Source organism: Betta splendens, chromosome 9 (genome assembly GCF_900634795.4).
Source record: "Betta splendens chromosome 9, fBetSpl5.4, whole genome shotgun sequence".
NCBI lineage: Eukaryota > Metazoa > Chordata > Actinopteri > Anabantiformes > Osphronemidae > Betta > Betta splendens.
In genome coordinates, this window is record NC_040889.2 from 3,859,655 (window position 1) to 3,882,792 (window position 23,138).

Here is a 23,138-nt window from a genome sequence, read left to right on the forward strand (position 1 = left end):
TTATGAGTCTTATGAACGTTTTCCAACCTTCACCTTCAGTTTCTTCCTTCAGTTTTGAACTGCACATAAGACATTAGACTCATCTTATTATGTACAAAGTATCCAGCGAAGAACTTTTTAAGATAGAGCTTACATTAACAAGGGAATGTCCTCCCACTGTTCGCTGTGATTTCGTATTGAGGCTACAAAGCGTGTGTAGAGTCGGCGAGGGGGGCGTTTTGCGGGATCCACTTAAGCTCGCTTCTTTTAGTGTAGGAGCTGAAAATGATGTACCACGGTACTGATTCAGGAAGTAGTTCGGATTTTGTTTTGACAGCATTTAGACCCCTTAGTCTACATTCAAAATGTTGGTTGTAAAGGAGAGTTGCGGCCAGTTGAGGGTTTAGATGGCGTTTATTTGTTTTGCGATAGTTTGTGTGGTGGTGTGGAGGTATCCCCACCCACCTGCCAGCCAAGATGGGAAATAATTGGCTCCCTGGGAGGCGGGCCAGGCTGGTGCCTTTAAGTACAGGTGAACACCTGATTAGGGCTCTTTGTTGCTTGTGGCTGGTGCCCATGAGCGCAGGTGAGCATAAGATCTTTGTGGTTTATCCGTGGCTGCAGTGGTGCGCCTGTGTACGATCGCTTACTGTATATTAGTGATGGGTAGAGATGGCGAAATCGAAGCCTCATGAATCACTGAGCAACAATGACACAGTTGGGCTGAAATCGACACATTGCTCGACACCATCATGACACAGTCAGAACAACGACATCTGCTGGTTGTGCGTGAGAACTGCTTGAGCAGACTGACCATTAAACCCTCGCTGGTACGTGGTTGTTCAGGATCACAGTCCATGTTTTATTGTCAAATAAAACTTATTTAATCAAAGGTGTGTAATTGTGTTTCTCTCTGGATAATAATGTATAAGTAGCCTTGATGTGGCAAACGTGTTTGATGTCCAATGTTATTAGAGCTGTATTTGTTCTTCTGCAACTCTGTTTAATATTACAGTGAGGAGACATGTTTGTCAGTTAGTTTAATCAAAGACCTTTATTTCATTTTATTTTTCCACAGAACATGACTTAAATCACATTTTCACCACCTCTCCAGCTTTGGAGAAAAGCCGTTTGCACTGATGTCTGACTAATAAAGATATCATATTGGAATTGCGACTTGTCAAAATGTAGTTTTAGTTTTTAATTACATTTTGAACTTGTCATAAATACATTGCAGATATCTGTAATGTGAAACTTGTCTATCTTATAGATCATCTATCATCTTATACAGTAGATCATCTCCGGACCGCTTGCCACGTTTAAAAAGTTCTGACATAATAAAACAACCGTCCGTTCAAACTGCACATAAGCCGCTCGGCAGTCACGTGACGTATCGACACCTCTCGCTCTCCTTGGTCACGTGATTCGGAACGCGCTCGAGATTCTGCTTGACGACACTTCCGCTTCAAAAGAGCGACGCTGAGTCGAGTGGGAGGTCTCGAGTTGGACATCTCTAGTGATGGGTAGATGAGGCGCCATGACGGGCTTCGATACATTGCAAAACTGTATTGATACTGTGCCGATACTGTGTCACTGAATACTGACACCTGCTGGATCTTAAAAATCCCTACAGGCAATAGTTGACGGACTCATCTGACACTGGTTTGATGACCTAATATATACAATAATATAATTTAAGCCATTGTATGTTACATAGTATTTTTTCATTTGAATTATATATATTTAAATTTAAAATTGATATTTTTAGATGCAGTCGATAAAGTGGACATGTATCATAACATGAAAATCTAAGTTAACATGTTGTTAATGAGGATGCCTTTTTTTCAAACAAATTTGGTCTCTCTGCCCACTGCAATGAGGAGATCTTGCCAAAGGTTATCTAAAACAACAAACTGGAATTTTAGTTGATTTCCAAACAACAAGAAACAATGGCGCTAAATAACATGTCTGAAGTGGGTGTAGACAGCTGCTGTTCTGACTGCAGTCTACTGACGACCTCATTGCACTTGGAGGAACCAGGGTGATTTAAATCTGGGGTCTTGTTCTTGGGGTCAACACACTATGAGTTAGTTTTGTTTAAATAGGAAAGTTCTGTCGAACAAATGTGACATTTAACCTGCATAAAATACTATTAGTAAACTAAGAGTCACTTTGAAATTAATCTGAATTCAGATAGATAGTGAAAACTTTTTAAAATTAATTAATTATTTTATTAATACTCTTTCACTTTATTATAAAATTAAATAAAAAAGGCACATTATTTTCCGATATGAGATGAATTATAGATGAATTTGATGATGAACGGCAAACGCTCAGATACCTTTCGGCAGATGCATCCCGACACATGCGCTTCCTTATAAACACAGTCTGGCGCGTCAGACGGTGACCGATACAGGAACTGTATCGGTCACGGTATCGGTCACGTGCTTTCCCAACGCAATACCCGCACCGACACAGTGTTTCGCTCTATGAGCTCGACACAGGCGCCGACACATCGGCGTTGCCGGACCCATCACTACTGCATATTAACTTACCTCGTTTGGTATATTTTAATTGAGCAATGAATTTTAAAGAATAAATATTGTCGAATGTGAACGTCCTCCTCCGCCTCCTCTGGCGTCCTTTCCGTGCCGGCTCTTGCCGCCCTGTCACATTTGGAAAGTTTAGGGAGATTTACTGTAGGAGAGTGGAATTGGTGAAAGGATGGAGCCAGCGAGGAAGAGGAGGGCTTCCGATGTGGGAAACTCTTGTTTTTGAATAAAAATAGAGATTTCCCTCGTCCTGTACATCCTTGTCAGAGTTCAACAAGCATATTCGGTGCCCTTTTCCGAGTTCCACAGTCACTTTCACTGTCCTGCCTGATAACGCCCATTCAGAAAAACAACTTAACCTGCCATGTTATCATATCATTTTGGGATAATTTACATGGACAGAATATATAAAAAATAATTATACTCATATGTGATCATTTATGTACAGATATGAACCCTTTTCTCGAATCAATTGGCTGAAATGGATCAATACCTCACAAGGCTTCATCTCACCATCGCTACTGTTCACATTCCTTATGTAGTTCTGACAGTCACCTGACATCAGATTTCTCTGTACCACATTAACATTAAATAACAGGGAAAAAATGGCTTGCTTTTTATTCAAAATGGTATGAACTCAACATATCATCATACGTGGACCCTAAAAGACTTTTTTTTCCTTTGTCTTTTGCAGTTCAACAAGCAGCACGTGTTAGGCTGAATGTCGTATTGTGATGGAGGATTGCTTTTTCAGGAGGAGTATATAAAAAAAGCTAAATACAAATATAAAAAGTAACAAACATAGACAGACACCCTATACAAACAGATCGTTAAGTAAATAACTGCAGTGATATTAATACTAATAATTGTGATAAGGCATGTGCATATACTCAAAATACATCTACATATATCATATACACACACTTATGTATATATATAATATCATACATAATACCTTTACCTGGCAGGTTCAAAGTTAAATGCCTCTGAGGCCGTGTGACGGTACCCTTTCTCTGATCTCTAAACAGCTGATCGGGAACCTCTGACGCAGCCCACTACCATAAACTATGCAGTCGATTCCCACATTTGGGGAGATCGCAGCGCTCACTCGCTATAAAAGCTAAACAAAGCGTCTGTCACCGCCATTTCTGTTTGCCAGGCCAGGTTTTATTCAGGTACGCTGCTTAACTAAGTCTTATTCTTGTCAGTGGTAATTTAATGTGGACACATGGTGACCGGACATACAGAACTTCTGTTTGCGGTAGGAAACAAGTACTGTTTTCCGCGACTGTTACGAGGATGAAGGGGTTCAGTAGATGAATTACTACATGTACTTAATTAATTGCGCGACTCTGTTCGTAGGTCTGCATTTTTTACAGATAAAGAACACATTTTGTAACATTTACTCATTTGCTTAAAACTATTTAGACCGATAATGTGTACATCTAATGAGCTTCTAACAAAAATAACTAAACAGACATAAAATAAACAATTTAAACAAAAAACTACTTAATGAGTGGATCTGTAATTCAAAGCAAAAGCAAACATCCGCTCATTTGACCGCGGTGATAGAAAGGGCAGCTGAGTCAAGCCTGGTGTAGATGTAATCTCCTGTTGGTTTAATGCAACACTTCTCTGGATGTTCTACACTAACTTTCTAAACCCTGTCACTCTCGCAGTAATGCAACAATACTGCTGCATCATTTACAAATGACTGGGTCAGTTAATAGAAGATGGGGTATGATAGGGGGCGGTGTTGACCCTAAGGAGGCCAGTGACGTAAAGCACCACCGAAAAAGAAAAGCGGAAAGAGAAATTCTGTGAGGGTTGGCATCTTTGTTCCGTCATCCTAGACCCACTGCCAAAGTAGAGAGCTGCTGGATTTTAGCGAACAGGGCCGAAATGGATCAGTACAAACTCGAAATAAAAGAGGAGGACGTGGAAGTTTATCAAAATCAGAACAAGAGCGATACGGAGCAGCAGGGCCCGAATTTATCCGAGCAGGACCGGCTCACCACTAGCGAAATAAAGGAGGAGCTGCAGGACCCGAGTTTAACCGAGCAGGACCCGGGTTTAACCGAGCAGGATCGGTCCACTAGCGGAATAAAGGAGGAACAGGAGCAGGACCCGAGTTTAACAGAGAACGACCGGTCCACTTGCGGAATAAAGGAGGAGGAGGAGGAGGAGGAGGAGGAGGGGGAGGACCACCCGAGTTTAACCGAGCAGAACCCGGGTTTAACCGAGCAGCTCCGGTCCACTAGCGGAAGGGAGGGGGAGCAGCAGCAAGACCACGACCAACCTGGTCCCACAGATCAACAGGTCGGTGCTGATGAGTTCACAGCTAAAAGAGGCTCATAGCGACAATAATGCAAAGATGTCGATGTTTTGAGACAGAACAGAGGCTGTAGATGTGTGGACAAATACAGACGCTGTACAGTAGAGGAACCTTCGTTCTCTGGATGACTGAGACATATTGTAGCAGCCACAGGCTTGAGATGCTAACGTGGCTGAGTTGGAGCTAAAAGGCAGCTGTTTAAACTTGGTATAGATACTGACACATGTTTTCTCACATGTAGTTAAATGTGCAAAAGTCTAAATGTAAATGGTAAATGTAAATGTTAAATGATGGCCGGGTGCAAAACTGAATATTTAAGTAGACTCCACCCCCTATGATCCTAGATCAGTGACGCGGACTCAAACACCTCAAACAGTAGGCATAGTTCCGCCCACATCTGACTTTAGATCGGTGGACGACAATACTGGAGAGAAACCTGAAGTCGAAGCCATCATGGCCGTCAGCTCCGACTCCCGAGACTCCGAGATTGAACGGGCTGTAACGGCAGGTGTGCGGACTGAGGCTCCGCTTCAAACTGCTGTTCTGTCGTAAACACCATTGATTGGAGTTAAGTAGGTTTGAATACAATATTTCTGTGGCGCCGGTGGAGAATTAGTAAGCTAACTTTACTAGCTAGCCGAAGTTACGTCCACGCTATAAACAAAAGTTTCCAGGTGAGATGTGGGCGGGGCGCACTGTTTGAGGTGTTTGAGTTTGTGTCTCTGAACTGAGATCAGCGCTTTGTGAAGGTAGGGGTGGAGTCTAATTGCACATTCATGAATATTCAGTATTGCACTCGGCGATCATTTAACATTTACATTTAACATTTACATTTAGACTTTTGCATATTTAACTAAATGTTAGAAAACATGTTGTGTCATTTAGATAAATGTGAGAAATCTAGTTATAGGTCCTCCTTTTACATTCGGCACCCCATAGACTGGGATAGATGCAATAAATGTCTTTGTTATGTCCTCAGATAGCTGATGTTACTAAACTGTTCAGCAGCCCAGTTTACACTCCGATTAGTCTTACCTATGAATAACTAACTATCAATAAGTCAAATTTATATCCTCTCCAAATGTGGACCACATATTTTGGAGATATTTATAGTCACATGGATCAGGTTAGTGTGTGTTAGTGCATGCAGTTCAGACACATAAGAAAATAAAATATTAAAAAAAATTAAAGCCTACATTTTGATTTACGTCTTGAATAAAATGTGATTTAAAAAAAGTGGATATTGGACTAATGAAACATCTTCAGTAAATGAATTGACAGAACAATAATAATTAGCTGCAGCCCTACTTCATACTCAAACCCTGTCTGTGTTACTGGAGCAGCCATTTTTTTGTGGTCTTGTTTTGTCCTTCTGTTTTGAATTACCTCATCCTGTCTCACCTTCACTCTTCTCTGCGTTTGTTTTGACACAGATTATGTCCCAGTGACAAAGAGCAAAGAATGGCTGTGGTAGAATTTATAGTTTAAAGAAATTATAGTATATAAGCATGCATATTAAATAGTATATAACAGTATAGGCCTAGACGTCCTCTATGTCATACTTAGACTAGGAGGCCAGTGTCCCTTTTTTGTTCCTATTTTGCCTGTGATATGAGAGATTCAGAAGACATCTGGTCTGGTCTAGAGATAGCCAACCCAATCAGTCTTGCTTGACACAGCATCGATCCTTTGAATCTGAGGTGTCACAGAGTAGCATCTCGACCCAACACTGATTATGTCCCAGTGACAAAGAGCAGTGCAATATAATAAACATATGAGAGTGTAATCAAAAACAACTGAGGCTCTGGGAGACCTTGCTGTCTTTTGGTATTGTAGCTATTTGAGATATAATGAGACTTATTTTTCTCCTTTTCTATATCTGTCATTTTAGAAACACAGAGGAAGACGAGGTTCAACTCTGTATGTCTGTCAGGAATGTGACCAAGCCTTCACCAGTGCATCGCAGTTAAAAAACCATGAGAAGTTTCACACTAGAGGAAAAGCATACAGCTGTGACCAGTGTGGCAAAACCTTTACTGCAAGAAGTAGCCTAAAGACCCATCAGCAAATTCATACAGGTGAAAGACCTCACACCTGCACCGAATGTGGAGCAGGCTTCCACACGTCGAAGGATTTGAAAACCCACTTTCGTTCTCACACTGGAGAGAAACCTTACTCATGTGAACAGTGTGGAAGAGCTTTCTCTCGGATTAGTCACCTACTGACTCACCAAATTGTTCACACTGGGGAAAAACCTTATTCATGTGAAAAGTGTGGTAAATCATTCTCTCGACCCAGTACTTTAGTGACACATCACCTTGTTCACACTGGAGACAAACCTTACTCATGTAAACAGTGTGGAAAGGCATTTTCTCGCAACAGTGTTTTACTGAAACACCATCGTGTTCACACTGGAGAGAAACCTTACTGGTGTGAACAGTGTGGAAAAACGTTTTCTAACAGCAGTACTCTACTGAAACACCAACGTGTTCACACTGGCGAGAAACCTTACTTGTGTAAACAGTGTGGTAAATCGTTTTCTCAGCCTAGTAATTTAGTGAGCCATCACCGTGTTCACACTGGAGAGAAACCTTACTCATGTGAGCAGTGTGGAAAAGTGTTTTCTATTAGCAGTAGTTTAGTGAAACACCATCGTGTTCATACTGGACAGAAACCTTACTGGTGTGAACAGTGTGGTAAATCGTTCTCTCGGCTCAATAGTTTGGTGACACATAATCGTGTTCACACCGGAGAGAAACCTTTCTTATGTGAACAGTGTGGAAAAGCATTTTCTGACAGAAGAAGTTTACAGAGACACAAACATAATGTTCACACCGGAAAGAAACCCTAATCATGTAACTTTGGAAAAGCATTCTGCCGCAACTTTATTTCATTTGTACTTGTGGTTCAACAAAAGTACAATAATATTCTGCTATATCAAATGTCAAAGATTCCAAGGGAACAAACATCAATGATCATGTCAGCACCAAACTTGAGCAGGAGAATATGAAAATATCTTGGGGAAGATGATGTTTTTAAGATAAGTTACAATAATTTTTAATTTATGTTGTAGTTTTAATTTGTGAAGTTAACAAACTGTAATCATGTTAAAGCGGAGTGGAATGCTACAAGGCAAGAGTCAAGTGCAGGTCTTAGGTAAATTCTGCATTTTCAAGTTTGTCAATGTTTACATAACTTAAGTTGAAAGTACCAGAATCAACCCAAGTTCAAAGTGCAAACAAACTGTGGTTTTAATTGAAGTGAGACAAAGCTGAGCTCATATCTGAAGTAGATGTGTGGTAATGCTAAGGAACAAAGCAAGCATCACAAAGGCAGAAAATGTGTATAAAAACTCCAGGTTTTGGCTAGTTGGAAGAGGGATTTGCAGGTGCAGGGGGAATAATAAATAAATACATTTTAGTTGTGTTTGCTTTTTGCTAAATAAAATACAAGCTTTGTAGTTTAAGTAACAGTTTCTTTCTTTCATTTTTTGTACCATCTCTCTCCTTGACGATATAAAAGTTCGAAATTATCAGAATCAGAAAAGGCTTTATTGCCAGGTCCTGTAGAGAGCACTTTATAGAACTAGGAATTTGTCATTGTGTTGGCAGCTGGTGCATCACAACACAAAAAGTACAAACTGCTGAAGTGATGCATCTCTACTATTAAGTACTGTCCCCATTGCTAAGTTAAAAGTTGTAGTCATGTTTTATTCCATTGTTGTTTTATACATAGAAGTGTCTCCTAAACATGTACATATTCATGCTTCAAATGTGCTTTTGAGTTTAAGTACATTAAACTGAGTTTAAATACATTTATACATGGTCACATAAGTGTGACTGAATAAATGCACAGTAAGTGTTTTGAAAGACTGTGTGTGTTAATTTCATACTCAAACTATAAACTGATGAATTAGACAACAATCATTTTGTATCACAGAATAACTGCTCAAACAGGTCATGACAGCTTAACTGGACAGTTACAGCCTGTCACCCAGGGCCACTGGTTGAAATTTCAAGCATATAAGGAACAAATTATTTTAATTGATTAATTAAATTATTTTTTACTGGCTTGAGGCAGAGCTGAAAACAGAACATTAGAATAATCCAGTCTGGAAGACACCAAAGCATTCATTCAAATCTCAGGTAAACTGTGGGTTCGAATTATTATTTCAACTATACTGAGTGTTTTTAACAAACCCCAATCTACCAAAAGTGAACACAATAAGTCCAATATTCGTCTGACAGCTGATCTGTTTCACCCGGAAGATTACAGGTCACAGGTTGAGTGACATGAAATGCCAGTATAGGTGTGTGTCCCGCTCCAAGGGTTTAGAAAAAAACGTGCGTAAACGCGCCCGGGGCTGAGGAGAAGGGTGGAAAATCACGATCTCGCCTAGAGCACTGAAACACTTGTGCCTGAACTGCACAAAATCACGTTCGTGAGCCTGGTGGGGGGCGCATGGTCACGATCGCGAGCTGGGAGAGGGGGCGCGTAATCGCGATTGCGTCCCGGGGGGTCGAGAGCTGGTGAGTAGGGGGCGCAAAATCATGATCTCGCCTAGGGCGCCAACTTGGCCAGGGCCGGTGCCCTGACTCGTAGGACTGTAACTCGTGTGGGCTGCACTCTGGATCATACAAGTAACCCTGAATATCAGACCCTTATAACACCATAGAACTCGCTGTCTTCTAAATAATCCAGAACAGGTCGTCCGGCCATTGAATATTAGTGCTGTAGGTGTATGCAATGGCGGCCCATTCAGTTTCGACTCAGCAGGCTGGCTCTGCCCCCTCTCAGTGTGACCCTTGCTGAGGCAGGTACAGAGGAAAGCAGAAAGTGGTAGTTGTAGTTTTTGAGCCAACGGCAAACCATCTGCCGAGGCTTTTTACGTGAGGAATAATTGATAAGTTCTTTTACTAGAAATGATGGAGCAATCTGAGTGTCCCTTCATTCTTATATATTACCTGAGATTGTTTTGGTCAACCCTTATTGAAAATCTCTGAAGTTTTCCTATAAGGATGCACTGTTGTGGTTGATTAAAAATACACTTTTGCAACACTCAATCAGGCTGAGGGGTAACGTCACCATCTATTTGATTAACTGCTTCTCTGAGCAACTCGAAAACTGTCCTCCCTCCTGCAGCCATTCCGTCCACAAACTACGAATCCTGTAACGATATTCACGCCGTGTTTTGCTTCAGTTGCCAGAGCTTCACCTACATTTCAAGGTTTATTATTGCACTACCCTACTTAAATCGATACTTAAAGTGCTGTTGCTTGTGTCAGAGTTAAGAAGTAGCCAATTGCATAACTGCTTCCGCCTGTTTGAGTTGATTGACAGACGAAGTCATTCTGCTGTAAAGTGGCAGTATGAAATGAATACGGCACTCGGGAAAAGGGAATTATTGAATAAAAACATTTTGAAATAAAGTCTTCAGGATTTAAAATGCAGATGTAATAATTAGTATTACTATGAAAATAATCATCAATAATGAGCAGATTGTACAGCATTATGAAACATATTTTATAATAATAAGCTTAATTTGTAAAAATGTTTGTGATTATTTATAATTTCATGGTCAGTTTAAATAATTGTCTCTCTTTCATAATGTCTTATTAATTAATTTTATATTGAACACTTTGGAGTTCCATATACTGACTTCCTGCAAATGTTTGTTTTGGGCAACAAAAAATAACAAACATTCATTTTATTTAATATTTTAAAATCACAGTAATCTTTAAATTCAGAACTAAAATAAAACAAGTAACACAAATAAAATACACTTAAATAAAATATTATTTATTTTCCCAAGCCTTAACTACAGTATAAAAATGAAGCATAATAATTGAGAATTGTAGACTAGAAAACTTCAATTGAAAATTGAGGAGCTGATATAGAATGAGTATGTGAAATCTAATTTCTAGGTGTGATATTTGATGATAGAGATTACCAGGAAAACCTATCTGGTGGAATTCAATGAAAGAAATTAACTTGAGGGGGACAGTTAAATTTAAAAATTCATGCAATATGTATAACCAAAAAGATTGTATATTTCAGGAATGGAAATTAGTTTTCAAAGAGGAAGAGAAGCATATAAGCATTTTTTTAAACATATTTAAAGGTTTGATCTTGGGTTTGATTCCCAGAGGCGGACCAGGTGCCTTTCTGTGTAGAGTTTGTATATTCTCCCCATGTTGGCGTGGGTTTTCTACGGGTTCTCCGGCTTCCTCCCACGGTCCAAAAACATGCGTTAGGTTGATTGATCCTCTAGGTGTGAGTGTGGGTGTGAATGGTTGTTTGTATATGTGTGGCCCTGTGATGGACTGGCAACCTGTCCAAGGTGTACCCCGCCTCTCGCCCATAGCCAGCTGAGATAGCCTCCCCCCCTGCGACCCTACGTACGTGCGGAATACAGATGGATGGATTGATGGAATCATCAGCCACTATCATCAAGATAGTGAACAAATGTGGTAACAAGACATCTACTAATAGTGATGGCATCACCATGGCAACTGTTAAGTGGATAATTGAGGGAATTTGCAAAGAGTGAAATGGCAAAGGTTATGCCACTGTATAAATCTGATGATCAGGGAGTGGTGCACTAATATTAACATTCTGTAATGGTTCGCTTTTTTGATGTGTGAGATCATGTGTATTGCTATTTCAACTGCTTGTACAAGTTTGAAAGAATAATAATAAAAAAAACTGCCTAATCACCAATGATCATGACGCAAAGTACAGAGGACTTACTCAGGACTTTGGGAACTGATGCCAGCGGAAACACCTCCTGATCAATGGAGGAAAACAAAGGAGATGGTGGTGGATTTTCGCAGACGGCAGTCTGCTGTCATCCCACCAAAGCACATCAAGGTCCTGGCTAAAATCACATCCATCCTGGACCAGGACTCTCACCCAGTGGAGGACTCACTGCTCTCGAGAGCAGCTTCAGTAGTGGACTGATTTCAGAGGTTTCACAGGTCTTTCCTACCTGCTGATTTAAGACTGTATAATCAGCACTGTTAGCTGCCTCCCCGTCCATAACTTACCCACTGCATCAGTGGTTATGTAGGAAAATTTTCAATATTTATATACTCATACAATATGCAACAACCCCTCCCATTACTCCATACTCAATCTACCCTTCTGTATATTGTTGAACTGTGCCAACACAACTTGACTTTTAATTCTTGTTGCTGTATAGTTCTCCACTGTATCATGCTTTGTGCTGTTGTGTGACACAATTACCCCGCTGTGAGACTATTAAAAGGTTGTCTTATAATCAAGGGGACACTTGTGATATATACCAGAATATGTTTAATATGTGTCACTTAATATGTATGTCATTGGAAAGAAGTTTATGAGCTTGGTAGACAACACAAATTTAAAAAACTTTAATCCACCTGAAAAAACAATGCACTTGTAGTGTGAAACGATGCTTCAGCAGCTGTAAACCTCTATAAAATGTCTGCACATTATGATGATTATGATCAAATGAAGCAGAACAAAATTACAAAGTATTTTTAGTGCAAACAGTCAACAGAAATCTTTACTAAATGTACAGAAATTAAAGATATATTAAAATAAGACTGTAAATATCTGAACATACCACTCTAAATTTGAACTGAACACCACAAAGGATAGATATAGGAACAGCTTGAACAGTTAATGCCGAACCCAAAAATAATGAGAGGCAGAGGACAAACTCACACCTTCTGCGATAGGCTGAAGTTTTCCCTCTTGGCTCCCCAACAGCTTCACACCTCTTGCTGTGTTTCCTCGTTTGCGTTCCAATACCTTTATAAAAGGCTGGCATGCAAGTTGTTTTTGGTGTTGCAGGTGGGTAGGGGATCTGCAGAGCCTTCAGCAAAGTCCAACATCTCCTGTATGAGCTGCTCTCTGAAAGCTTTGTGGGAGAGGGGCTCTTCCTGGTTGGGGTCCTGTCTGTGCTTGAGCAGCTCCTTGTGAAGAATGTAACTGTTCACCACAGCAATGTCCAAAAAGTAAAAAAAAAACACTTTATACTACTTTGTGGTTTCATTGCAAACGGCATTGAAGCCTGGGAGTGCATCGGACATATTTAAACCACCCATATTCCTATTGTAGTCAAAAATGGAGTCTGGAGCAGGGATGAGTTTATTTGTCCAAACACCAGCCTCCTTCACGTTCCTCCTGATCGTCTGATTGCTGTAAGCTTTATGGATTGTGGAACACATTGTCACCTTTTTAGTGTCCATCCAGTTCACAAACAGCAATTCACCACGTCGTATCCAGCGAATGTCCCCTTTCTCAGCTTTTTTGGCTAGATCATTTATTTGGGTCTGTGGAAAGCCAATGCAGCTTGTACTGGTCATCCCACAGCAGCCAATCTTCTTCTTATACAAGTCTGTGAACACAGTAGTCCTTGTGTAAAGGTTGTCTATATACAACCTGTAGCCGGTGCCAAGGGTTTGAAGAGGCAACAAGTCCATCACATAAGAATAACTTAAACCATTAGTGGTTGTAGTAGAGGACTGTCTTTTGCCCGTGTCGACAAAAAAGTTCCATGTGTAGCCTGTGGATGAATCCACCAGCACAAAAAGTTTGTATCCCCACTTGGTGGACTTGCCCTTTAGGTATGGTTTCACGCTGACTGGTGCCTTGCGTGCCGCCATCCGCTCATCAATTGAAATATTTTGTGATGGCTGGAAATTAGCCTTGCAGGCTTTCACCGGCTCACTGTAGAGTGGCTTTATTTTGAAAAGCATGTCGTGCCCACCACTGATTCTTTTATTTTCATTTTCTTCATCCTCATCTGGGTCACTTAAATGAAGTGACCACATGATGGCTTCAAAGCGGGCACGTGACATCTTCTCCCTGGGGAAAGAGAAGTTGTATGGAAACTGCTGCCTCCAATAATCTGACCTGTGATGTAAAGGCACAAGGCTAGTGAAAATGACTACGGACATGAAAATGTAGAAGTCATTGGTTGTCAGAGTTTGCCATTTGTACCCCATGTCAGGTTTTTTGCTGCGTTTGCATTTGTGTTGTCAACTATCTTTTGAATTACTGAAGCAGAGAAAAACAGTTGGAATAGACTGAGGGGAGACCAAGATTTCATGGTATCAAATGTGGGACCAGGGGTTCTGGCTGGCATGAACCTCAGAGGGTCAGGAGCAATGTCCATCTCCTCTCGATTATGCCACCTGTCCTCTCCAGCGTCAGTGGAAGTCTCCTTTACTTTTTGCTTCTTGTTTCCAGCTGTAGTAGAATCTTCCAGGGAGACTCTCTTTCTCTTAGTGGTGGGAGAAGAGGCAGATGAGCTGGATGGTTCCTCATCACTGTGAACACAAATGTGGAAGAAAGATCAATATATTTACTACTAAAATTCAAACTATGAAAACCTACATAAACATAATGCATCCACATGCAGTAATTGACAATATGAAGTGAGTCTAACATCCCACAGTTGCAGCAGTAGTTCTTTGACCTCACACCTTATGCAATAGGCTACAGTTTTCCGTCATGGCTCCCCAGGAGCTTCACACCTTCTGCAGTGCTTCCTCATTTGCGTTTCTTTACCTTAATAAAAGGCTGGCAAGCCTATGCTGAGCTTCCAGTAAACTCAACATCTGCTCAGGAACCAGCTCATATAGGAGCGAACTCCCTCTTTACTACAAAGCTGACAAAACATCAGAGCGCACCTATTGTTGTTACGGACCAATAAACCTATAAATGAATAAAATGACATACCGGTCCTTGTCCGTTAAACTCGGGTCCTGTTCGGTTAAACCCGGGTCCTGCTGCTCCTCCTTTTGGCTAGTGGACCGGTCCTGCTCGGATAAACTCGGGTCCTGTTCGGTTAAACCCGGGTCCTGCTGCACCTCCTTTATTGGGCTAGTGGACCGGTCCTGCTGGGATAAGCTCGGGTTCTGCTGCTCCTCCTTTATTTCGCTAGTGGACCGGTCCTGCTGTTCCTCCTTTATTTCGCCAGTGGACCAGTGCTGCTCAGTTAAACTCATGTCATGTTGCTCCTCCTTTATTCCGCTAATGGACCGGTCCTGCTCGGTTAAAGTCGGGTCATGCTGCTCCATATTGTTCTGGTCTTGATAAAAATCCAAGTTCTCATCTTTCAGTTCAATTTTGTAGTGATCCATGTCGGACCTGGTCGCAGTTCTCTGTTAAAAGTGTGGCCTCTGGGATGAAGGAACAAAGATCTCGTGAAACTTTTACCTTTTGAATGGCTTCTTTTCTTCTTCAGTGGTGTTTTACGTCTCTGGCCTCGGTTCATTACCGCCACCTATCACAGTCCATCTCCTCCTATTGACAGTCATGTGTGAATAACGCAGCAGTACGGTGGTGGCTTACTGATTTCTTTTTTTTCATCTTTTACACAGAGTTATATATATATTTTTGTTTTTTTTGCCCTTAATAATAAAAACATTAATTTAAAAAGCAAAATTTGCAAATTTATTTATTTGTCAGACACATTACATTACTTCACACAACTCCATATAGAATTAATGAGTCCACTGCAGTATCTGGAAAGTCTTTAGGAGCTGTCTGCACACACCAGTCATGTCCTTCTTATACAGAGCATCCGGGTTGTTTGATTAGTCCAGTTTACTGTTGAGGTGAACACCCAGGTATTTAAATGAGTCCACAGTCTCAATGTCTGAGCCCTGGATGTTTACTGGTGTGTGTGGTGGAGGTGTCCAGAACAAGGTCTTCAAGGTGTTAAGGGTTACATGGTTATTTTCACACCAGACCACAAAGTCATAGATGACCCCCCCCTGTACTCCGGCTCTTCCCCTTGGATACACATCCAACAATGGCGGTGTCATCAGAAGACTTCTCGAGGTGACAGTGGTGGGAGTTGTACTGGAAGTCTGATGTGTACATTGTGAACAGAAAAGGAGAGAGCACCATCTCCTGAGGTACCCCTGTGCTGCAGACTACGTCAGACACACACTCACGCAGCCTCACAAACTGTGGCCGGAGTACTGGTACTCTCTCCAGGCTCTGAATATGGAGAGGACCACTTCACCACACTTCCAATATCACTTAATAGATTTGTTTTCTTCTTTTAATGCAGCATTCATAAATGTGGTTTGCCTCACCTGTACAGAAACTGCTGAATGTTGTACACAATGCCAACTGACTATTAGTTACTATCAAAAGCTTTGATTGTCATAGGCATGATGCCTCATGAAATATATGTGAATTAAGGTGTAAAAGCTCATATTCAGTTTCCCCAGGACCTTATTTAATTTTACAAATTTCACACAATATGTGAGAACAAGCAGTCAGTATTTTACTGAATTTGATGTTTCACGTTTTCCAGCGTTTCGCCTCATCTAGTTCTAGGGTTTCAGAATGGACCTGTTGTCAGACTTAGGTTTGAAAGTCTGAAAATTCGAGGGCAGGAGCTCCCTGGCGTTCAACACTGTTTCAGTCAAAACATGCAAGTTGCTGTTGTCTTGCTAGAACAGTTCACTCTGACCCACTGGGTCTGAAAAGGTGCTTCACACCTCAAACGTTGTGACAGAGGATACAGTGTCCTATATTTTTAATATACAGGTGCTGGCCATATAATTAGAATATCAGCAAAAAGTTTACTTATTTCACTATTTCCATTCAAAAAGTGAAACTTGAATATTAGATTATTCATTACACAGATATATTTCAAATGTTTATTTCTTTTAATTGTGATGATTATAACTGACAACTAATGAAAACCCCAAATTTACTTTTGGTTGTTTTTTTTTGATTACTTAATTCCTATAAAAAGAAAGGATTTTAAGAAATCTTGGCCAACTGTTGGGGCTTTTTCCTGAATTACAAAATACAAAATGAAATCTGCATCACCATAAAAGTTGGTCAGCAACAGGAAGCATGGAGTGCTCTAAACCTTTCTGGCATACAGATGCATTGACCCTCGACCTCAGAAAACACAGTGGACCAACACCAGCAGATGACATGGCACCCGAAACCAAGACTGACTGTGGTAACTTTACATTAGACGTCAAGCAACATGGACTCTATGCCCCTCTTCCTCCAGACTCTGGGACACTGATTTTCAAAGGAAACTCACAATTTCCTTTCTTCAGAGAACATAACGTTGGAGCACTCAGCAGCAGTTCAGTCCTTTTGTCTTTAGCCCAGACGAGAGTCTTCGGATGCTGTCTGTTGTTCCACAGTGGCTTGATGCAAGGAATTTGACAGCGGTAACCCATATTTTGCATATATCGGTGCATAGTGGTTCTTGACTCCAGCTGCAGTCCACTCTTTGTTAATCTCTCCCACATTTTTGAATGGGTTTTGTTTCGCAATCCTCTCCAGGGTGCGGATAGCCGATTACGCTGTGGCACCAGGTGTCTGTAATGTTGAACTAATATTCAAATTAATGAGATACTGAATTTGGGGTGGGCGGCACGGTGGTGCGGTGGGTAGCACTGTCGCCTCACAGCAAGAAGGGTTCTGGGTTCGATTCCCGGAGGCGGCCCTGGTGCCTTTCTGTGTGGAGTTTGCACGTTCTCCCCGTGTCTGCGTGGGTTCTCTCCGGGTTCTCCGGCTTCCTCCCACAGTCCAAAGACGTGCATTAGGTTGATTGGCTTCTCTCCATTGCCCGTAGGTGTGAGTGTGTGAGTGAATGGTTGTTTGTCTATGTGTTGCCCTGTGATGGACTGGCGACCCATCCAGGGTGTACCCTGCCTCTCGCCCGTAGCCAGCTGGGCTGGGCTCCAGCACCACCCGTGACCCCGCACTAGGGAGTAAGCGGTTAAGAAGATGGATGGATGGATGGATGAATTTGGGGTTTTCATTAGTTGTCAGTTATAATCATCGCAATTAAAAGTAATAAACATTTGAAATATATCAGTCTGTGTGTAATAAATGATTATATACAAGTTTTGCTTTTTGAATAGAATTGAATAGAATTGAATAGAATTAGTGAAATAAATCACTGATGATATGACCAGCACCTTTACATTAAATTTGTAATATAACTTAGCAGAAAGGAAAACCAAGACAGAAAAGAACCTTTAGTAAACAGATCTTTAATCTGCTTCAATCACTTTAAACAATCTTAATTAAACTATAGACTATAGATGCTGGGGAGACGTCCATCATACACTGAACCCCTCTATTTTCTATTATATCCAGTAACCTGACATCATTGTTCTATATGTAAATAACTTTGTCTTTTTCTCCTGTAGTTGTTGTTCTTCTCTCTCTGTCCCCATCTGCAGGAATCATCACTGACAGCTGCATGCCTCCAGTTGTCAGTTACTGGTCCAACCAGATGTGTTCAATTACTGCTTGTTGTTGTTTCTTCCTTTAGGAAATATTTCTTCCACTGTTGGTCTTAAAAATTTATCAAATGTAAATTGAATCACTATTATATTACTATTTAATATCAATATATAAAAAATTTCCCTTCTCACCCTTCGCGAGTGGTCTCATCCAAGCTCGGGTCCTCTACTAGATGAATTAGCATTATATAAATAAAACTGAATTGAAGTTAATTCAACATAACTTCTGTATTGTAATATAACTTTATTAAATGTATCCTGTTAGCATTCACAATCAAATCAATTGCATAGCATTAGCATGCTGCTAACGACAGTCTGACAGGTAAACATCAGCTGGTTCCCTTCACCTGACAAACACAAGATGCTGAAATCAGGTGACTTGAGTGAGGTCAAATGAATGTGAGGTGCTGGTCCTGTTTGAGGCCGTAGCTTTGTTTGTGCTGCTCGAAAAGCTGAGTCAGACTCTGCAAGTAGAGCTGGTGAAGACTCTGGATGTCCTCACTGCTGGGGCTGGGGGTCTGTACAACTGGGATCGGGTTCCCCACTGATAGAGGACATGAGAGGATAAGAGAGAGCCAAACCAGTGGGTTTGATGCTAGCTCATACTAACCTGTGGTAATATATGCTAACCTCTGTCTAACTGAGTGAAGCTAATGGAGCCTCTACCCTGCACTCTGAGTCTGAGTTAATAGTAGAACCACATTAGCTCATGACTGGTGCAGAACCAATGCTCCTGTAGATAAACTCATTTTAAATGAAGGTTGTGTAAATGATGCAGTCATACCAACAGTTTTTATCGGCTTCCTGTAGGGAATTAGTCCGAAGCTGTACTGAAAAACTCCCCTGGCGTGAAACAGCGGCAGCGATACTCCCATGATGTTCTGCAGCCAATTCTGTGGACACAGGACAACACACTGACATCCAGTAATACTACAGTATTTGAGCATCCCAGCAGCTGGTTTTTGGATGGTTCCTATGGAATTATGACATGATTTACATGACAGCTACAGGGTGGATGGGGAAAAGGTAAACATGGTTTAACCTGGTGTTTTTTTATGGTTGTCAGTATTTTACTGTGGTTCTTAGACTGTTAATTGTAACCACATGGCTCCAGCTGTTTCTAGCTGGTTACTACCTATGTGTTATATTATGGTCTATAATAAACTAAGTAACTTCAGGTAAGTCAGTTTAAGGGAGGTCTGACCTGCAGCCTTCTTAGAGGAGAGCCTGTAGGATTCTCCATCTGGTCAAACAACTCGTTCTCTCCAAAGGAAAAGACTGGAACCAGCTGAGCTCTGCAGCAACACAGCAACACCTCAGTTTGTTCTGTTCATAGCAGCACCTCCCATCAGAGCCCACACCACCACCCACCCGTGTTTCAGAGCCAGTTTGATGAATCCTTTTCTGTTTAGCACCTGGAAGAACAAAGATATAGTTTTCATTTATTAGGTATGATTAATAAATAAAAACAAACTAATTCAGTTCATTTTCAGGCCACACTGGTTTGATGGCCAGCGAATGTCATCAATCCACTTGAGATTTTTCAGTCAAACCCTGACATTATCAAAATTGAAAAAAATATTTATCATATGATACATAAACATTGTCAACACACTCACTGCATCGAAATCAACTGTAGTTGTAAACTTGCTGATAGTCTGATTGATGAGCGGTCTGTCTCAACTAGAATCTGTAATGGAAAGAAATGGTTTACAGCTAAATTCTGAAAGTGACTATCTCAGGTGTCTCTCATCTTCCTCTTACGCTATAGATTCCTTATAGGGTTTAAGTCAGGTGTCGTCCATCTCCTCACTGACTCCAGCATCACTGGTCTTGTGAATCCACTCCAAATGATAAAACTTTAATCATCCGTCAGCCTCAGCACCTGTGCTCCTTTTTCTGCTACACTTGTTCCCTTCAGTCAACTTTGTATTAATATGTTTGGATACAGGAAACAGCAGTGATTTGCTAACTCTCATCATCTGCCACAGAATGTCACATCAGCGGTCATCAGCAGGATTGTGTCTCCTACTAAAGCACACTGAGACCCTTAAAGGCTCAGGAAACCTTGTAATTAGCTGATATTGACAACATGAATTAACTCTGAACGTTTTGTTAGCTATGAGACATATAATCAAATACATAGTTACATAATATCTATCTCTGTGTGTAACTAATCTGTATAAGTTTCACTTTGACCTATTAGGTTTTTGATGATATAATTTATTTATATAATCTATTTATAATCTGTTTAGGTGCACATGTAAAGTAATACATTATGTTACTGCAGTCTCTGTAGTACATGATAACCTGTGGACACAATGTCACAGTTCAAAAAGTTACTTCACTGCAGTTTCACAATGTCGACTGGAAAGTGACAAACTTCACTTTACATCATCTGTAACTGATGCAACACGTTCGAGATTCAAATGCTGGCACTTTGGACACAGAGAAGTGATTTGGAGCCTGAATCTTATTTCTGGAGCAGATCAGGTACCTGCTGTTTGACCTGTGTTATCCTGAACGCACCTGTAGTTTTAAAGCGCCCGGTCGAGCATCCAGAGCCTCTGGAGCCCCGCCCACTGCAATGACAGCGACGTTTCCTCCTTCGGGACGACTGACCAGGTACGACAGGCTGGACTTACTGCTGGAAACCAAACCTGAGAGACACATAGGATGGTTTTCTTTCAACAGACAAAGAAACAGAAACCAAATAGGAAAAATCTAGAACTACAGCATTAGAGCCACGCTGACTCTCACTCCATTTACACAATCTGCAGTAGAATTCTCCATTAAAATCCTGTCCAACATTTATGTGCAACATGTATATTTATGTATCACCCTTATGTCAGTAGGCTATGATGAAATGGATTGATTGCTGCAGCTCTGGGTCCAGTGAACCATGTGACCCTGTGATGTCGACATACAGCCAATCAGAGAGCACCATTCTGCCTCCTCCTGCACTGACCTGTGACACAGTGTTTGCTCAGAGCTGACTGAGAAACTCAAATAAATTCTTGGAATACACTTGTTGTGATATATAACAATTGGAAACTGATGTTATAGAAATATAAGTATGGTATGGCATGGCATGTGTAGTGAATAATGACGTGTTGGGTCAGTAAGATGTTGTTTGTGTCAGAGGACTGTTTCCTTTCCAGGAAGTGTGATTTGAATGATATCTGGACCGAGTGGAAGCCGTCAGATAAACAGCTTAGAAACCAAATTTGTTTCAAAATTGATTCTGATGATATAACTCTGACAGACAGACACACCATACCTCCGCACATGATGTAGTCTCTGAACACCGGCACTCTGAACCAGAATGGCAGCATCAACAGGTGAGGAGTCAGTCCAGGAAATAGACGAGCAAAACCAGTCGCTTCTGTACAGAAGTTCCCAAAAGCCCCTGCTACCAGCACACCTGAGAGATAGACAGGTAGGGAGAGACAGGTCAAAACACCTGAGAGACAGACAGATCAACACACCTGAGGAGAGACAGGTAGGGAAAGGTGGCCAGACAGGTGTGTGTCTCACCATGAGGATGAAATCCAAAGATGTAGTTTTTCTTAGGGTCCAAGTCGACAGTTTTAACAAGCTACAGATACAGGTAATAATAGTCAGTGATCAGTGTATGTAAATAAAAATTAATGGATGATTGGGTTAATATTGGCGGTGATGCTGATCAGACCTACAGGCCTGCTCTCACCGTTATAGGGAAGTAATCTCTGAAGTAGTCCCACACCGTCCAGGTTCTGATCCACTGTGACCTCCGACCCCCGTTGGTTGGGGTATCCCAGTCCAACCACAGCCAACCAGCATAGACCAAAGGCAGGATCCACCATTCAGAAAGAGCAAGGAGGACAAAGGCAGCCAGACACACCTGGGCTGAGACAGACAGGTAGATGGACAAAGAGAAACAAAGAAAAGTTAATAGAGCGAGACAAACAAACAGGGAGATTAACATAAAGTGCCTCCTATCACAATCCATGACCGGCTCAGCATAATTGCAGTTAATCAACACAAATGCTAGTAAAATAGTTTTTACTAGACTTACTAATGTAAATTGTACCACACACCATATAATGCATTTAAACTTAACATTTACTGATACTTTTGTCATTTAACAAACCATCCGTCATCCTACCTGCATCAAACTGGAGACTCTGAGCAGTTACCGTCTTTCCTCCCCTCAAAGATCAGACAATACATCACTAGTGTGTAAACACACACAGCAGCGCAACTGTACATATACAGACAAAAGATATTGATCCGTATTCCTTTGTATTTTGTCTTTTATTCTATAAATCTATGATTTCTTGCTTTTACTGCTACTGAAAGCAACGAGTTTCTCCACTGTGGGATCAATAAAGTTAATCTTATATTTGATTGAAGTACTTGTACACGGTGAAGTAGAGTAGTGTGTTACCCAGAGCCAGGAAGGAGAAGACCCACTGCAGGACGGCGCCTGTTTGCAGTCTCCTCCGCAGCGGGATGTTGAGCGGGGCGAATTCGATCCTCATGCTGGCAGTGGCGCTACCCGGTCCGCCTTGGCGCGCGACGACCTCCCGGTGTTCGTCTATCTGTTTGTCTGTCTGTCTGTGTGTCTTTGTGCGGTCATCAAACTGAAAACGCAACTTTTGTCCTGTGGTTAACAAATTAAAATTGAATTTTAAGAACTAAACTAAACTTGACTCAACTTACAAACTTAATCGACACGCTACACCACCTCTTCTACTGCGCATGCGAACCAAACCCATGTGGGCGTGTTTCTCTCAGCCAGTCAGAGCTCAGAATGTAGCAACGTGTCAGGCGCGCGCATAGAAGCGAGGCGCGTTCAGTGTAGTTTTTCTAGAAATAAGATGATTGTAATGTCGTTTTCTGCTGCTTAAGAGGCCCCGTTAATGACCTGAGCGCCACTCAAATCATATATTCAGTGTGTTTGTTGCTCTGAAATTACTTTGTCACTAGTCCTGAATGAAT

At 41.3% G+C, this 23,138-nt stretch overlaps 3 protein-coding genes across 4 annotated transcripts; 1 reads left to right on the forward strand and 2 right to left on the reverse strand.

The window, feature by feature from the left end:
- The first annotated feature begins 4,305 nt into the window (after positions 1-4,305).
- LOC114861349 (zinc finger protein 664-like) lies at positions 4,306-12,145 on the forward strand. Its single transcript, XM_029160458.3, has 2 exons — positions 4,306-4,850; positions 6,758-12,145. The coding sequence occupies exons 1-2, from the start codon at positions 4,434-4,436 to the stop codon at positions 7,715-7,717; spliced, it is 1,377 nt and encodes a 458-aa protein (XP_029016291.1). The 5' UTR covers positions 4,306-4,433; the 3' UTR covers positions 7,718-12,145.
- Positions 12,146-12,173: 28 nt separating this feature from the next.
- On the reverse strand, positions 12,174-17,728 carry LOC114861382 (uncharacterized). The gene is made up of 2 exons (XM_029160514.3): positions 14,596-17,728; positions 12,174-14,183 (listed from the first exon to the last, which is right to left on the reverse strand). Exons 1-2 carry the CDS (start codon positions 14,997-14,999, stop codon positions 13,835-13,837), a joined length of 753 nt encoding a protein of 250 aa, XP_029016347.1. The 5' UTR covers positions 15,000-17,728; the 3' UTR covers positions 12,174-13,834.
- Positions 17,729-17,880: 152 nt separating this feature from the next.
- Positions 17,881-22,927, reverse strand: mogat3a (monoacylglycerol O-acyltransferase 3a). 2 transcript variants are annotated; one of them, XR_008695559.1, is made up of 10 exons: positions 22,585-22,927; positions 21,865-22,043; positions 21,693-21,753; positions 21,436-21,579; positions 20,685-20,815; positions 19,527-19,570; positions 19,360-19,450; positions 18,940-19,048; positions 18,288-18,699; positions 17,881-18,207 (listed from the first exon to the last, which is right to left on the reverse strand). XR_008695559.1 is itself a non-coding variant. In XM_029160482.3 (9 exons), the coding sequence occupies exons 1-9, from the start codon at positions 22,676-22,678 to the stop codon at positions 18,545-18,547; spliced, it is 1,008 nt and encodes a 335-aa protein (XP_029016315.1). In that variant the 5' UTR covers positions 22,679-22,927; the 3' UTR covers positions 17,881-18,544. The 2 variants fall into 2 exon arrangements, 1 of the variants encoding a protein (XP_029016315.1); XM_029160482.3 differs by having other exon boundaries at positions 17,881-18,699.
- Positions 22,928-23,138: the final 211 nt, after the last annotated feature.

Coding starts and splice junctions, on each gene's coding strand:
- LOC114861349 (XM_029160458.3), top strand. CDS start 4,434: ATGGATCAGTACAAACTCGAAATAAAAGAGGAGGACGTGGAAGTTTAT. Junction 4,851..6,757: donor CTGGTCCCACAGATCAACAG/GTCGGTGCTGAT, acceptor CTGTCATTTTAG/AAACACAGAGGAAGACGAGG.
- LOC114861382 (XM_029160514.3), bottom strand. CDS start 14,999: ATGGATCACTACAAAATTGAACTGAAAGATGAGAACTTGGATTTTTAT. Junction 14,184..14,595: donor AGTTTAACGGACAAGGACCG/GTATGTCATTTT, acceptor TTGTGTTCACAG/TGATGAGGAACCATCCAGCT.
- mogat3a (XM_029160482.3), bottom strand. CDS start 22,678: ATGAGGATCGAATTCGCCCCGCTCAACATCCCGCTGCGGAGGAGACTG. Junction 21,754..21,864: donor GAGATTACTTCCCTATAACG/GTGAGAGCAGGC, acceptor CTGTATCTGTAG/CTTGTTAAAACTGTCGACTT. Junction 19,451..19,526: donor AAACTGGCTCTGAAACACGG/GTGGGTGGTGGT, acceptor GTGTTGCTGCAG/AGCTCAGCTGGTTCCAGTCT.